Source organism: Aristolochia californica, unplaced genomic scaffold, assembly GCF_029961685.1.
Source record: "Aristolochia californica isolate CCGP_79_NKW_82.1479 unplaced genomic scaffold, dmAriCali1.0.hap1 SCAF_2, whole genome shotgun sequence".
NCBI classification, from domain to species: Eukaryota; Viridiplantae; Streptophyta; class Magnoliopsida; order Piperales; family Aristolochiaceae; genus Aristolochia; species Aristolochia californica.
Window position 1 is genome coordinate 4,217,486 of NW_027181881.1, and position 16,459 is coordinate 4,233,944.

A 16,459-nucleotide genomic window follows, 5' to 3' on the forward strand; every position below is an offset into this window, starting at 1 on the left:
TTTTAATTGAATCACCCTTCTTTTATTTTCTTCTTTTCTATTTAAGAAACAATGAATCATCTACAGCAATATCCATGGTCAGCAAGATTGCCTTCACATGGCCAGACGGTATCTGCTAAAGTAGCAATACCGCCGTTATCACATTTCCATTAAAATATCAAGTGTCACAAAAATGAATAAATGAATTGTATGGTTGAGGGTGAACCTTCATGGATCAAAAGTTGGAACCTGATTTGTCAAACCCCAAGTGGCTTGGTAAATACTTCTTTGCACAATACTTCTGTAAGGGTCTTCCTTTCGCTTCTTTAGAAGATAGGTCAATGATTTCTCAACTTCAGATTTAATCTGTAAGTAAACTGTATTTACAGTTTCTCTATCCTTCAACACCATCTCTCTTCCTGTCTTAATTGGTTTTCCAAATATATAATAGAAACGCCCAGGTATCTTGGGTAAAATTCCTGGAAGGTAAAAGTTTTGATTTGCAACCTCCCCATCTGCCTCCGTCCTAAAACCAAAACAAAAACATTGTTGACATAACAACATGTCACTCTTTCATGTTCCAAGTTAATTTGTATGTGAAACCATGCCCAGAAATTAGGAGTAATTCACAATACCTCACTTGTACCACCTTTTCGTTTAGATCCTTTATCCAGTCTCTGAGGAAAGGTATATTTATTTGATCATTGTAATCGAGAACCAACTGCCACCACATTCAACAAATAACAAATGCAAATCATACTTGAGGACACACAAAAAAGCTTATAAAAAATAGGAAAAAGAAAGATGAGACTAATAGAATTTGAGTTACAGTCCCATTTTCTAATCCAGCCATCAGATTTACACATAAATAACTGCTGTTTTTCTTTTCTACATTTTTTTTCGAATTCTATGCCTTTGCGTTCGATTCTCATATTATTTTGTTTGTAACTTTAGAATGAGATAATGGAGATAAAGACAGCATTATAAATGTAATAACATGGCAATCTTCCAAGTATCATGACCATCTAAAGGGTCAAAGTGGGTTGCAGCTGGACTCAACTCTTGCTTCTTTTCATTTTCAGAAATTACCTAAAAAAAAGAAAAAAGCCCTACTGATAGCATGATAATAGGCTTGGTCAGATAAGCTAAGCAGATAGGGGGGTTTTACTCAAGATGACAGAAAGCAAATAATCTTGGGAAATATTGATATGAACCCTAAGTATTCGGTGGGTTAATGAGATCTTAACCTTTAAGGAAAGCCTCCAGGTCATCCTAAAATGAGTAGCCAAAAGTAGAAGGTCTTTTCCTAACTAATATATACAGGTTTTATCCTGGTATTAATTTATGTAGGATTATTCCTATTAAAACTCTCTTATGTCCAGGTGTACATAAACAAACAATGAGCTCAAGATGTAAACAATAAAATGAGGTATGAACTAAACAAGACACGAAATAAGGCACTAAGCAACTTAACAGTCATCCAGATCTAATACTGCTGCATATGACAGAATTAAGATTGAGATTTTAGTTTAGAGAGAGAGAGAGAGAGAGGGACCTAAGGTTTGGCATAGAGCAACTGGATTTCTGGTCTAACCTCAATCCCACTTCCTTAAATACTTATAAATCAGTTCAGGAATCACATGTGTGCAAAAATACCCCTTGACAGCAGCTTGTAAACTTTCACGTATTCTTAGCACCAATAGTTCCATTATGGCACTTGACACTAGCAAACAAAAAAGTTTTAAATAATAATAAGCACATAAACTCAAAAATCTAGATTCATATTTCATGTCTTATGATGGCCTCTTGATAAGTTACTGATAAAATATGTTTGTTGTAAAAGTTGGGTCCAAGTCCATCACAAAATATACTAAGTTAGGGGGCCTTTTCTCAACTAATAAATCATAGATTTTTTTATTTTATTTTAACCCATATGGGATTATTCTCACTGATGCTTCCCCTTATATCCAAGTTTAAACAACTGGACAACAGGCATAAAATGTGGACAATACAAACCAGGCCACAACTAGGCCCACTAAAACTAACACTTTGTTCTAATAGAATGTGATCCAAATCCATCCCAAAATGGCTAGCTGAAATTAGGTCTTTTCCTCACAAAAGAACCACACGCTGTTCCTGATCATAATCTACATGGGATCATTTCTCTAAAGTTTGCCATTAAATTTAGTAAGCCAATATGGGTTGCTGGTTTCCCTCTTGTTGTAAGCTTAAAAAAAGCTCAACATAAATTACCTAACGCTCAACAAAGCCCGACCAGCAAAACCTAATTAAATTACCTTGCTCAAACTGGTTAGGTATCTTTTGTTTAAGGTAAATCCATGTTGATCAGGTTGTCATGTAATCAAAACCAACTTGATCAGCCCCAAATTGGGTTTATACATTTTGAGGGTTTTAATGTGCCAAAAGAATCAGCAGCTTCAACGTATAAGAGGTAAGTATTACAACTTAATTTACAATTCAAAAAAAAAGAAAAAAAGTATTACTACTTACTTCTGCTATATCATCTTCTCCGACAACTCCAAAAGGTACAATTGTGGCCCCGAATCGAGCAGCCATTCTCACGAATTCAGGTTGGTGTGGCCAGATCACCTTGTACTCTTCACCCTATCAAACCAAGTAAAAAACCACAACACAGTCAAGTTAGTGGTCACATCTAGAACACTTAATAAATGGATAGCTTAAATGAGAAGAAAACAGTAAAAATGAAATATAAAATAGGCCTATCACGGGTCATATAATTTAAAATTAATATTAATAATAGGATAAAAAAGCAACAAATTTAAGATCCAACGTTTATGACTTTGAAAGAACTTGATAGATGCACGTGTTGGTTTTTGGATAGAAATACCTACTCTGTATCCTGCAGAAACCAACCAGAAAATCAGAGTCCATTTGATGTACCTATGATTATGTAACAGACATGTAACGAAAGTAGCTTTTGCAATTTTTGTCATTTCTAACATGAGTTCCACTGGCATAAGCTTCTGCACCACAATTGGGACCAAAACTCTGCACAGTCCATTCAATTTTGAAATTTGCATCCCCAACACGAGATATGATTTCAATTAAAACTTTTAACTCCCAGGTAACTCAAAATTTCTCAATGTTTTCCCTTTTACTAACACTTAGACACTTCCCTGTAAGCTCTGGACAACTAGTGAAACTTGGAAAAGTTGAAAAGGAATAAATCGAGTAAATTTGTTCAAGCAGAACACAGCACATGAAATTCTATTGGTTTGCCTTCTATTTGCAAAACACCCACCATGTCAGTTAGACATTCCCTCTTGATCCTCTTGTATAACTTCTTTTCATCTTTTAGGATGCCAGATCTCACTTCTGATACAGACTCCCAGTTCCATCGATTAAAAAGGTTGAATGAAGAATAATCACATGCCCAAAAAATTAAATAAATGAAACTTCCCACCATGTGAGTTAGAACTTCCCAAAATATTATTTACTGAGAGAACTCATATCAGTTCAGTTAGTTGAAAGAGATGAATATCAGCAGAAAAAAGAAAAATGAACAAGTTAGTAAGTGAAAGTATGAACGAACCTTTGCATGAAGAGCCTCACGTGCACCGCCAGGGTACAGAAGAACAAATGATTTTGTTTGCAACAACTTGTAGAAGTTGCTAGGTGAAACAGGTAAAGCACCAAACACTCTCATCAAGTCAAACCGAGAAAACTCTTGCAGCACATCTTCATTCATAGGAGGAAATAACATGGGGTGTGCCATCCCACGAATAACTGTTTTTTTCTCTCTCAAGAATGCATCAACTAGGGGGGCCAATTCAAATCCCAGCAACATATGATACCCAACTAGTAAAACAGGGCCTTCATTTGGGACTCCAACTAGACCTTGCACAATCTTGCCATCTTCCAATGTTGACAGAATTACTGGACTAGTAGCTAAGCGAAAGAACCTGCAGTGGAATGAGTTTACAATTAATGAGTAAACTGTAAAATATATCCAATAATCTACTAAAGTAGTCTACTTACCTGTTCTCTTTCTCAAATTCTACTTTGTATTCTGTCAAAGATGGAGGAAGGAAATCTGTGATATAATCAAATCGTTTTGACCGGCGATACATTTGTGCACCTTTAATGATTGTCAACAAATGGATGCCATCTTCCTAAACCAGCAAAATAAGTATGTCTTTTAGCCATTACCATAAAATTGGTGGAGAAACATATCATTATAATTAGATGATCATGCCAGGTTAAGTACACCATTTTCATAGTATGCACCTTTTATTTGGATGAGGAACTTCTAGACCTATTTAGTACAACATGAAATTTTTTAAGAAATTCGCTGTTGATTGACCTTGCCATCTGATGCTTTCATAAGAAGATGAGAACACCTCTTGATGCATCATATAGAAGTTCTGACAATAGCAGAAACTCCAGACAGAATGATTAGGATTACAGTTAACTATTTGTTTCACCTACCAACAAAATCGAATGACCATTGTCTTTGAAATATCGAACTGTGCAATTGGATAATGTTCTCCCAAGGCGTTCAGCTTCATCTTTACTAGGTAGCATCTTATCCTCGCCACTATGTCAGAATTGCAATAACAAATTAGCTACCAAGGTTATCAAAGAAAAAAAAAAGCTACCAAGGTTATCAAAAAAAGAAAAAGCTAACAAGAGAGAAACATTTATTAAAAGCAAATGAAGAGACATACAATAGATTTTAAAAAACAGAAAGGAGTTAACTTTTTTTCTTTGTGAATGGTGAAAATTTTATTCAATAAATCATGAAGGAAAAATAAAGAACAGGTGTGAACTGTTGGTAATCCAAGATGCTGGAAGTAGATAGATGGAGAAGATTCCACAAGATGAGCAGCAGGAAGTATCCGATGTCAGTTATGGATTTCTAATACGTGTATGAAGCTTGCAAGTTATTAGCTTCATTTCTCATAACAGGAACAGATGCTTGGCTTCCAAGAAATGGTCCATCCCAATACTGTCTCAAAAAGTGGCCCTCCTCAACCCTTTTCTTTGTTTTTGCGATACTCATAAAGTTAATTACACAACTAAAAAAAAACCTTTCTTATCCTCAAGCATGTCAGAATTGCATAATTATAAGATGTCTTCAAACTCAAATACCATAAATATCTAACAAATAAGTTCATAAAACCTGTGTATAAGCACCTGACTAGCACGAGTACTTCAGCTTTCACAGCATGGAGACGTGAATTGGCATAAGCAGAAGCTGATTTCAGCAGCCTTAATTTCCATGTGAGTGTCTCTTTTGGTATTATATCAGCCAAACGCTGCAAGAGAGTATATCAAGTTAGGTAAGTCCTGAAACTGACTTTTCTTTATTAGATAAAGTCTCTGGACAGCATCTTCAATATGAGAAAGAAAAACCTAAAAGAATTTGTAGTAAAAAATTTTAAAAAGAGGAGAAAAAGGCAGAATTTGAAGAGAAATTCTTTGTTCTAAGGTTTTTCCCTTCGAACACATCTCAGCACAATCAACGGATAATGGTTCCCTTTTCCTCACACATGTCCTCTTTTACTCATGTTTGGCTCCTACATCTTCCCATTCAAATCCTTACATTTGAAAGAAAATCTTTTGGGTGGAAATAAGTCCTTAACAGACACTACTTTGATCCCAAAGAAAAACAACAAAGACACCACAAATTCAGTTATGACAATGAGCATAACTTTTTTAACAAAAAACTCTTTACCTTCTAAGTTTGAGTTTCTTGAAAAACCAAATACATGAACAAGCATAGCAACTCGCAATCCTAAATTTTAGGTATAAATGGATGCTTATCTCATAATGCATTACAAGATTGCACCATGTGAATGGAAGAAGCAACTCACAGAAAGACGAGGCAACATGGAAGTGAGACTCTTTGACAATTCATCAAGTGTTTGGAGAGGAGGCAGCCCACTTTCAATGTTTGCCATTGCCAACTTCACAGGATCACCTGGCATTTCGGACAAAAGGAAAATCATAATAAGAGCAGCCGACAATAGATTCTATTTCATTAAAGAAAAGAAATAAAATGCAACTACCGTTCTTTCAGACAAGAAATCATAATTTGTTATACTGATAGTTGGGTCTTGCCGAGATTCTCTTAGTATGGTACAGTAATTTTGGCTGTGGAGTTCTGTGATTCTTTAAGTAAGGCAGTTTGGTCTCATAACTTATTGTGCAGTATATCAGTCATGTGAGGGGTAATATGGTCAGATAATGTAATTTATCATTAAGTGAATGAAGTAAGAGGGAGAGGACTGATCAGTACCTAATCTTCTTTTTCTCCTTCAAGGCAACTTACAGGTGCTCTGTATTCTCCTTCTATTTTGCATTGCTCTTCATTCTAAGTTCATTTTACATGGTACAAGAGAAATAGAGTATCTTGCATAAGATCTTACCCTCCTTCTCTATCCTCATACCTCTTTTTTAATCAATGGAGACCAGATCAGGTCAACAACTTGTTCTTTAGCTCTGCGTAGACTTTAAGGAGCTTTCTTTCCTTTTCGTTTTGGGTCACAACTCTGGTTGATGGTGCAAGAGGTAGTTGACCCACACTGCTATGGTAGTGCCCTTGAAAGGGTGTGTTTACAATGCTGTCTTTATCTGGCCCCAGTATTGAACTCTGTACAAACTTGTATGATGTCCTTAGTACCTGCCTAGTGTGTTTCATTCACCCTATGGTATCCATTATTGTGAACAAAGAGCGGTTTTTGCAGCAACTTGATGTAAAGAATGTCTTTCTATATGGAAATCTTTATTGAAAAAAATATATATAGAGCTACCACCAGGGTTTCTCATACAGGAGGAGACAAAAGTAGTTTTTAGGTTAATGAGAGCCATTTATAAGCTGAAATAAAGTTCAAAGGTATGGTTAGCAAAGTTGTTGGAAGACAGGGCCCAAACGCACACGACCAAGGAAGGCTCACATATCCAAGTGTATTAGAAGATGGGCCCAAGCCCATAAGACCAAGGAAGACCCATGTATCCAAGAAATATAAAAGACGGGCTCAAGGCCCACAATATCAAGGAGAAGGCCCATAGGCCCACATACATTGATGGCAGGACGGTAAATAAAGGGTCATCTCATAGAGATGGCATTGATGTAATTAAGTTAAAGTTCCAGGGTTAAAACCCTAAACCCTAAGTTCAGGGGTATTATTGTAATATAGTAGTTTCATAAATCTATAAATAGAGCTTCAGGAGGAGGGATAGGAGAATCAATTCCATAACCCTTCTTCCTCCAGGTCTCTCCCAATGAGTTTCTCTCCCTTTTTCTCCATGAGCTAAACTTCATGGAGTCCTGAAAATCAACAAAAGTTGTACATTTCAGTTTCAAGAAGAGTCATGCAGCCTACCTTGTTTTTGTTATTAGAATGGGTAATTGGTATTGTACTATTAATTGTCTATGTGGATGACATTGTTATTTATGGAATTGACTTGCAGGGAATTTGAAAATATAAAAACATATTTAAAAAGGCACCTCCACAATAAAGACTTGGAGCTGTTATAGTATTTCTAAAACAAGGTTACCCAACTGTAAAACCAGTAGACATTTCGAGTAAACATGGACTTACAAGAGTACTATAGGCTTGTTGGGAAGCTGATATATGTTAATATGACAAGTATTAAAATATTTAAAGACAGCTCCAAGGAAATATAAATTTCATGTCAGGATGATATTACAAGTTTCTCTAATGCTATGTAGGATCAAAGGTTGATGGGAGGTCAACAAGTGGTTACTGCAAGCCGATGGTAGTGGGTTGTAACAATCAGGTCATCATCTTCTTTACTAGTAATGCAATCTCTCAAAGGTGGGGTAGTAGTAATCAGGTTGTCATCTTCACAGCCAATAACCCAATCTGTCAGGAGATGACTACACATGTTAAGGAGGATTGCCATTTTATTCAAGATGTTGTGATGAAAAGAATCATGGATACTCTTTAGGTGAAGCCTTAAGTGGTGATTGAAGAAACAAAGAAAAAAGAGATTTGAAGAGAGAGAAAAAGAGGAAGAGAAGGTAGAGAAGAGATAAACTGAAGAATGATCTGCATTGGAGGACGTGCACATCCTTCAACCTCTATTTATAATGAAGTTTGAGTACAATTATAAATATGCCCTTTTGTGAAACCCTAATCTTCTTATATCTCTCATTCAACGTGTCCTCTTTACATGAAACTTGGTCCATAGACATAATTGGACACACAAAACAAGATTACATCAAGACAGATAAATAAAGATAAGATAAAATAAAATGACCAAAATATCCTTGTACTTGTTTTTCAACACTCCCCCTCAAGTTGGAGAATATATGTCGAAAAGTTCCATCTTGCCATAGAAGTTCAGAAATTCACACTTTACTAGCGTTTTAGTGAAGATTTCGCTGAGTTGATCATCAGACTGAACATATGGAGTGGTCACTCATTACTGCATCCCGGATGAAATGACAATCTACCTCTGTGTGCTTCGTCCTCTCATGAAACACTGGATTACTTGCAATGAAGATTGTTGCCTAATTATCACAATACGTAGTCATAAGATCTTTCTGATAGAAGCCTAATTCCTAGATAACAAATCTCACCCACATTAGCTCACTGACAGTGTGGGTCATTGCTCTGCATTCAGCTTCTACACTGGACCAGGCAACGATATGTTGCTTTTTACTTATCCAGCTAACTAGGTTTCCTCCTAGAAATACACAGTACTCAATAGTTTATTTTTTGTCAAACTAGGAACCTGCATAATCAATATCAGAGAAGGCCTCAATCCTCAAGTGATTATTAGGCTTAAAGAGGAGACCTTTTCTTGGTGCTCCTTTTAGATATCGTAAGATTCTCTTTGGAGCCTCTAGGTGAATCTTACGTGGAATCTCCATGAATTGATTCACTATGCTGATTGCAAATGAGATATCTGGTCTAGTAACTATAGCATAAATGAGTTTGCCTGCTAGTCTCCGATATATTGTTTTATCTTTCAATTATGAACTTTGATCATCATGAAGATCATGTCCTACCTCCATAGGTGTATCAGTAAAATATTTCCTGAGATATATAATAATTGATTTTGACTAGCTGAGGTAATTCTACCTATTTAACCTCTCCAGTTATAATCAAAATTAAATCTTTGCCCTCAGAACCTCCAAACTCCCTTGAGGAGGTGAGTATTTCACGAGAGTTAGTCAAAAGTACAAGAAATAGTCAAATAAAGTAACAACAGCTTCACACAAACAAAGTACCTACGCAGACTATGTGGGCTCCAATTCTCAAAAAATTACGGTTTGGGCAATCACACACTCAATAATGCAGAACTATAAATTCTTCCAAAATAGCCATAAAATAGGCTAACATCAGCCTAACATATGACGATGCAGGCAATTCGACCCAATATTGGGCTGTTCATAAATCTGATGGGTAAACCCAAGTTAGATGTCCCTCTTGGGGCTCTAGTCAAGCATCAAATTGCTCCGAAAGCAGTAGGAGCCATTTATGGCAGAAAAAGAACAACAAAAATCGACTTTTGGTCAACCAGTCAAAATTAAACCTTGATATCCCCCTTTCTATGAGTTCGCTGTCTTTAATGGAGAGGGAGAAGGGATTTCACTTGCTTGTAATCCGGATCTATTGCTTTCATACCATGTGAAATAATGAATTGAAGGATATTGAGAGAGGAAAAAAGAAAAGAACAGCAGAAAAGAGTTGCTGAAAAGAGAGCAACAGAAAAGCTTTCGTTGGGGTTCATGCTTGACTTAAGTGAAAATGAGAGCAATTACATAAATACCCTCCAAACACATAACAACTTATAACTCCTAACATACACCTCCAAAGTACATGAAAATCAAACCATAGACACGACTAAACATGCTGAGTCCAGTAGTGACTTCACTAGAAACTAAAGACCATATGAAATGACGAAATTGCCCCTTTATACTGTTTTTAAACATTTTGTACATGTTAAACACATCAAACATGTTTCATATCGAGAGCCCATAGGTGCCCCAAACTGAAGCAGTGACAACATCCTAATCCCACAACACTATTCTTACTTGCACAAACAGATACAATATCTTTAGGATTAAGGTTGGTTGCTTTAGTAGCGATATACATGATCAGCTAAATGTTCATAATGAATCTAGAACTCATTTTGGAAAACCGTGTTGGCCTTTTCACATCGCCTACATGGATGATTTTTGGGTGGAGGCTCACGTATAGGTCCATCATACTTGCTCTAGTTCCATAATAAAGTTGGGTCAGCGTCCATCCCAAAAAGGTTAGCTGAAGTTAGGAGGCCACTGCGCAAGTAATAAGCATAGGATTTTTCTAATCCTTTTTTTTTTTTATTGAGTAGAAAGGTGTGAATATATTACTAAAAAAGAAAAATAACAAGATTTTTTTCTAATCCTGAATCTACATAGAACTATTCTATTGACCAAAGGCTACAAATTGAAATTTTAAAACCTATGCAAGTAATATTTTAGTAAATAAGGGCCTAGAGAAAAGGTCCTTAGATGTGGTCAAGTTAGGGGAGCAACAAGATAAAGGACAAAAAGAATATCAGAGTTTTGAGACAGCGCTTGATTAATGATAAATACCAAAACATACTAGACAATACAAAACATAGAAAATACAAACATCAAAAGTCCTTTGTAGCTAGTGTTTATGCAAGGAGCTGCAGAAAAAAATGCCATATGAATTGAAATAAAGCAATAAATGTGAGTTACTAATAATGAAGAGTTTTAACCTACTATTTTTATTTTATTTATAAATCTCCTTACTTCTGCAGGCTATAGTGAGCTATGAGTTGTTAATATGTCCAAAAACCCTCAATTAGATACCTAAAATGCAATACAAATAAAAATAACTGGTAAAACACAACTGCATAGCAATCAGAAAATAAACATGGGTATATGACAATATAAAGAAAAAAAACATGAAGAGCAATTAAATAGAAAGCAGAACAGATTATAAAAGGAAAAAAAAAAGATGTTGGCAGCACTAACGCATTATGTAAAATGAAGAATTGAACAACGACAAATTTGAAGAGCACAGCTTGCATACCCATAATGAAACTGAGAAGATAGGGAACAGTGACATGGAACTCTTTTGGCAATAATTCCAGTAATGGCAACACCGGCTGCAATGGTGAATTCCCAAATGAAGTAGCTAAAAGACAATATAAATGCATCAGAAATGCTTCAGAAATAAGCAAATAACAATATAGTAGCATATCTTATGATGCAGCAAAAGTTTGCTTGCTCATACACTGCTCACTGACCTGGATTAGCTAATACTAGTATGAGGTCGATAGTAGGATTACGTGCAGCAACAGCAAGTGCAAGGCATCCACCAAAGGAATCACCAACAAGATAGATAGGCATGTTGGGAGATAGAATTTGTTCACATCTTACAGTATCTTCAACAAATTTAACCAGTCCTTCAAGCAACAAAATCCCGTAAATCAGCAACAGCACAAAATCTTAATCACATGGTCTTGGCTTCACAAATCCTAATCAGTTACTGTCATGTTGTCATGTCACTTTGGCATTATGAAGCCTAACATTACTTCAGATTATAAACACAAGTATTGGCAATTACATCAAAAGAGGGGCAGCTCATCACGGATAACATGAATATAGAAAGCTGACATGAGAAATAAGCTTTGGAGAAATAACCACAATTTCATTCTTCTAATCACACAAAGCTAAGATTTAGAACTTTATCCTAAGGAGAAGCACCATCACTGTCGAATACAAATATCAGAAATTGGATTGACTTCCTCCAGAAGTCACTCCAGCACAAGCTTCTAGTTTCTGGAAAACCAGTTATAACAACTAAGCCAGATAAGAATTCATGCATGTATTACAGTGGTCAACTGGTCTTGGGTAGACACTTGGACCGGAGATCGCTGCTTTCCTATGACCTTCACTACTCTATCGGCAGTACAGATGCAGGACAATAACTATATCTGGAGGCTTCTTCTACTACCAGCAAGACTCAAAAAAAAGGAACTGCAACTTCAGGAGGACAATAGCTGATTGCCAAGTCTTGACTTTGGCTGCAGATTTTCCAATTTAGATGTTCATTCTCATTGTTGATTGGACAGGATGACCAGCTCAAGTGGGAGTCAAGTGGGACTACAAAGTTCATGGTGTCTATTTGGCTCTCACCAACATTGGCCTCCTAACTACTCTCCCTGCTCCGTTACATGAGAATTCCTGCACCTTATAGTCCTCACCATCATCTATCTCTTAACTACCCCCTTGAACCATTACATGAGAATTCCTGCACCTTATAAGATTAGCCACTGGCACAATTGTCCTATCAAGCACAAGAGTCTCATCATGGATCAGATCAATACAATATGGAAATGCCCCAAGAGCCAATTAGCCAATGACAGGCAACTCTGCTACAACTGTCAATTGACGCCATTATTTAGTCTATCTTGAAACCTAGCAGTAAAAGAACCATGAATGGAAGATCAAGGTCTTACAGAGTTGAGAAAGTTACTTCTTACATGCTACCTGGAATTCAGAGCATCAGCCTATTACAGTTATCCAGTTCAATTGTGGTCTAGTACTAGCTTCTTCAGATAAGAGGATAAAACCACAAGCAACACAACACTTTTGTTTGTTTACAGTAAATTTTGATGAAGCTCAAAGGTAACCTTGGACCAATAGCAGGAGGGGGAGGCACGATCAACGACAATGGTGATAGAAGTAAACTGGTAATTTGACCTCCTTTAGCATGTGCACCCCATGCTACTCGGAGTAGAGAGCACCTTAACAAGGGCTCAAGCTCTATAGCAGTTCATTCTCTGAGTTGTTGACAGTGGAGTCCGAGTCGTCATCACTCGGGCACCCTGTTGTTCTTCCCTACCTTGGTGCTGCCAATTGTATACAATTAGACAACATGCCTTTCCACCCAGTGCACTATCTCATGGGTCCACATATAGACAGAAGTCAATCGCAGTTCTTAATGAAATATTCTTGTGAGAGACTCCTTCCCTCTTCACTTCAGACGAGATTGTAGCCAAGTACAATATTCATTTGCTTGAGGCACATTTTTCCTTTTTTTTTGTTCTATAACTTTTTCTTTTCTTTTGTTCATTTGATATCATTCTCACCATTTCTTGAAAAGAATTAATAATTCATGTGTAAACCATAACAAAAGTTTCGAGTCAATATCAACACTTTGATTGAATGTTAACCCTCCTGCGTCAGTACAGGACAGATTTGTAGGCTTCTGCCATCAGCATGAAGTGTGAGAGCAACTTTTGAGGAATATTTTATAGAAATTTACCCCAAAATTTCTCCCAGAATTAAAACAAGTGTATCTTTGACAGAAGCACTTTGTTAAACCAAAATAATTTTAGAAGCCATATAGTCCTTCGGGTTTTCTTTTCCTTTTTTAAGGAGAAGTTATTTAATTCTTACTGAAAAGCCATCTTGAGAAGCATATGCAAATGAAAAAGCAAACTTCAGTAACTTCATTTGAATTAGTTTTCATTATTAGTGAGGCTCTACTAGATTATCCAGAGCAACTAATTCTTGCACACATCCCAGCTTACTAAGATGATTATCCACACATTTTTTGTCCACTGTGCATTCCTGTCACACAAAAGGACCTAAACACTTATTTTAGCAGCAGTTTTTTTTTTTAATAGTTCACGCCAACTCAAGAGGTATAATCTGCTATTCACATGCTTAAGGACATGAAAATCATTTTGATATTTTAAATCTAGCAGTAGTTATTTCCAATGACCAAAGATATCTTAATTGCAAAGTTTCACAAAACAGATAAGAACATAAGAATAAACTGCTAATATTTTTATGATATAGAATGTTCAAGTACTTCACAATTTGCAATAAAGCATGCAGGAATTGAAAAATAAAAGGGCAAACATCAGCTGCTTAAAGAAGTGTCCAAAGATCAAAACCTTCAAATGGAGTCTGATCATAAGCAGGAATATGCATGCATCTCACTTCAAAAGCCCTGCTCTACAAAGAAATCTGAGCTTAGTTTTTGCAGGTATTGCAATTACAAAGTGTTAGAGAAAGCAGCATTCAAAGACCATCAGATAAGGAACAATTGTATATAGCAATTTAAAAATCAAGAGCAAATATGTGAATCAGACAATGTTACTTGGGTCGTATTTTCTCCCTTTGCAGTGGCAATAGTTGATTTCACATAACTGATGGATTGGGCACCATAAAGGAGAGGTAGACACAAGTTTGGCAGTTCCTCGAACAATATCAGATGGACATGCTGTTTAAATAGCAAAACTAACAGATGCTTCCTAAGATAATTCAAGGGAAGAAAATTTTCATAAGCATTATTTATGTCATCAGTTTGGAACTAAGGACCACATCTCCTTAAATTTGTTATAACTCGTATTGATATATTAAAAAAATTAATTTATGTTATAAAGCATGACCGTTCAAAATCAAATAATTCTTTATCCAAATCCCTTGTGAGGCAGAAGCAACTTTTTGATTTTCAAAGATAGTACATACTAAAATTTACACGACACTGAAAATAGTGCAAAAACAAGCAGTCTGTAACTTTATTTCTCAAAATTGAGGAAATGTCATAATCAGGTGAACTTTATTCTTATTATTTCTCAGCCTGTCATCATGTAGGACCAAGTAATATAGTGTTGCGAAAATCGGATACATAAACTAAAATGTTATGATCCAGCAATCACATAGTCCAATAGCAAAGACCTTTGCCTCTTGTTGAGCCTTGCCCTGGTTGCTGCAGTCCACTCTTAACAGTTGGAAAAGTCAACATGGAACTACACAGCCTCTTGAGCAGTTTGTTCATCCTTCTCTCAGTTTCATTCTCCACTACATCTGGTTTAATAGTAAATGCCATTAGTCCAGTTAAAGAAATTAAATGCCCCTTACAATAGCCTTAGTTTGACAGTATATCCTGCTAACTTTTTTCTCTGCTTCTTTCTATATACCCCATATCAATGAGAGACTTGTTGCAAGAGAAACTTTGAAGTAGTTTGAGGTGGAAAACATTCTGAGAAACTATATTTTCCTGCTTAATTGTGATGATTTCTGACGTCCTTGTAATAAATCTCCTATCCTGTCACTAATCTCTCTCACGGTGTCTCTGCATATTCCCCCTCCAAAATTCCCTCGATTAGCATTATTAAAGGAAAGAAAGGCTTCAACATAAAAAATGCAGAGGGAGTTGGAGCTAGCATGAACAGGGGACAGAAATTCGCTCAAGCAAGTTGTGAGGCACTTCTCTATGCCCTTCAAACTTGAGAGTTGAGAAAGCCATCCAATTGTCATTTTTTTCCTCTCAGCATCAAACCTTCTTTTTTTTTTCTTTTTTTTTGAAAGATGAACTCTATAAACTTGTTTTACCATTAGGGCTGTAAATGGTATTATCAATTGAATGGAACAAATTATTCCATATACCATCGATTATCTCTTACCTTATTCCCTATACTGTCCATATACATATCTGTTGGATTATCCACGTCTTATTTTGTATCCCTTTTATTTATATGTTCATCAAAAGGTAAAACGTGTATAATCAGGTCAATTCATAAAAATTAATAAAAAATATTTAAAAATCTAAAAATCACAAAATTATTATAAAAGAAAGTTCTGAACTGACATATATAACAAGGAAAAAATTTTACAAAAAAAAAAAAGAAAGAAAAGAAAAGAAAGAAACTTCAAAGAACTCGGTCTACAAGGAAAAGACTGCTTACTTGCCAAGAGCTTTGTGATGCAGAATGAGCCCCAATCCAACACCATCAATTCCTGAACAACTCAGTTACAGGAGCAAAAAATAAATTAATCGTCTAATACTCATTAAGTACGATTGCCAAACTACAGAAATCCACTTCTAGTAACTAAAAACAAGCATTTCTGTTAACGCGAATTTACCTGGTAGAAACAATAAAAGAGGGGCACCCTTGATCGGAGCACCACACTCGACAGGGCAGAACCAGCGAGGAGGTCCGCCGTCCTTCGTAACCAAATCCTTGGCAACGTCCAGATAGTCTATAACACTAGTACTCCCATAACCATCGTCATAAAACAGATCTAACCCCTCCGGCCCGGTCATCGGTTTCCGTCTAGTCTGCACACCATTAATCCTGTCCTGCTTTCTTCTCTCACTAACCAAAGCAGCTCCATCAGTCTCAACCGACAAATCCGCCGATGACTTAGCAGTCACCCTCCTCGAACAACGACGACCATCTGGACACCGATACGCAGAAAAAGAGTTGAGATTTACAGGTAGCGAGAGAGCAGCAGTACAAGTCATGGTTTCCAGACAACGAGGAGACTTTAAACCATCTGAAGTAGCTCTTAACGGAAACCAAGGCGTCTGAAATAGCTCTTATAAAGTAAACCAAGCGACGCCTTTGTCATTGTGAGAGCAGACGGGTCAGCGCAGCAATCAAAGGAATTGGAAGACTTGCGTTATTAGAAAACAAAGACTCG

The 16,459-nt window shown here is 36.4% G+C and overlaps 1 protein-coding gene across 1 annotated transcript; it reads right to left on the bottom strand.

Annotated features, from left to right (window-relative positions):
- Positions 1-16,296, bottom strand: LOC137956302 (phytyl ester synthase 1, chloroplastic-like). Its single transcript, XM_068803746.1, has 13 exons — positions 15,899-16,296; positions 15,721-15,772; positions 13,924-13,979; positions 11,263-11,421; positions 11,046-11,150; positions 5,838-5,944; positions 5,158-5,279; positions 4,450-4,558; positions 4,000-4,133; positions 3,554-3,923; positions 2,491-2,604; positions 615-700; positions 1-505 (listed from the first exon to the last, which is right to left on the bottom strand). Exons 1-13 carry the CDS (start codon positions 16,278-16,280, stop codon positions 208-210), a joined length of 2,094 nt encoding a protein of 697 aa, XP_068659847.1. The 5' UTR covers positions 16,281-16,296; the 3' UTR covers positions 1-207.
- Positions 16,297-16,459: the final 163 nt, after the last annotated feature.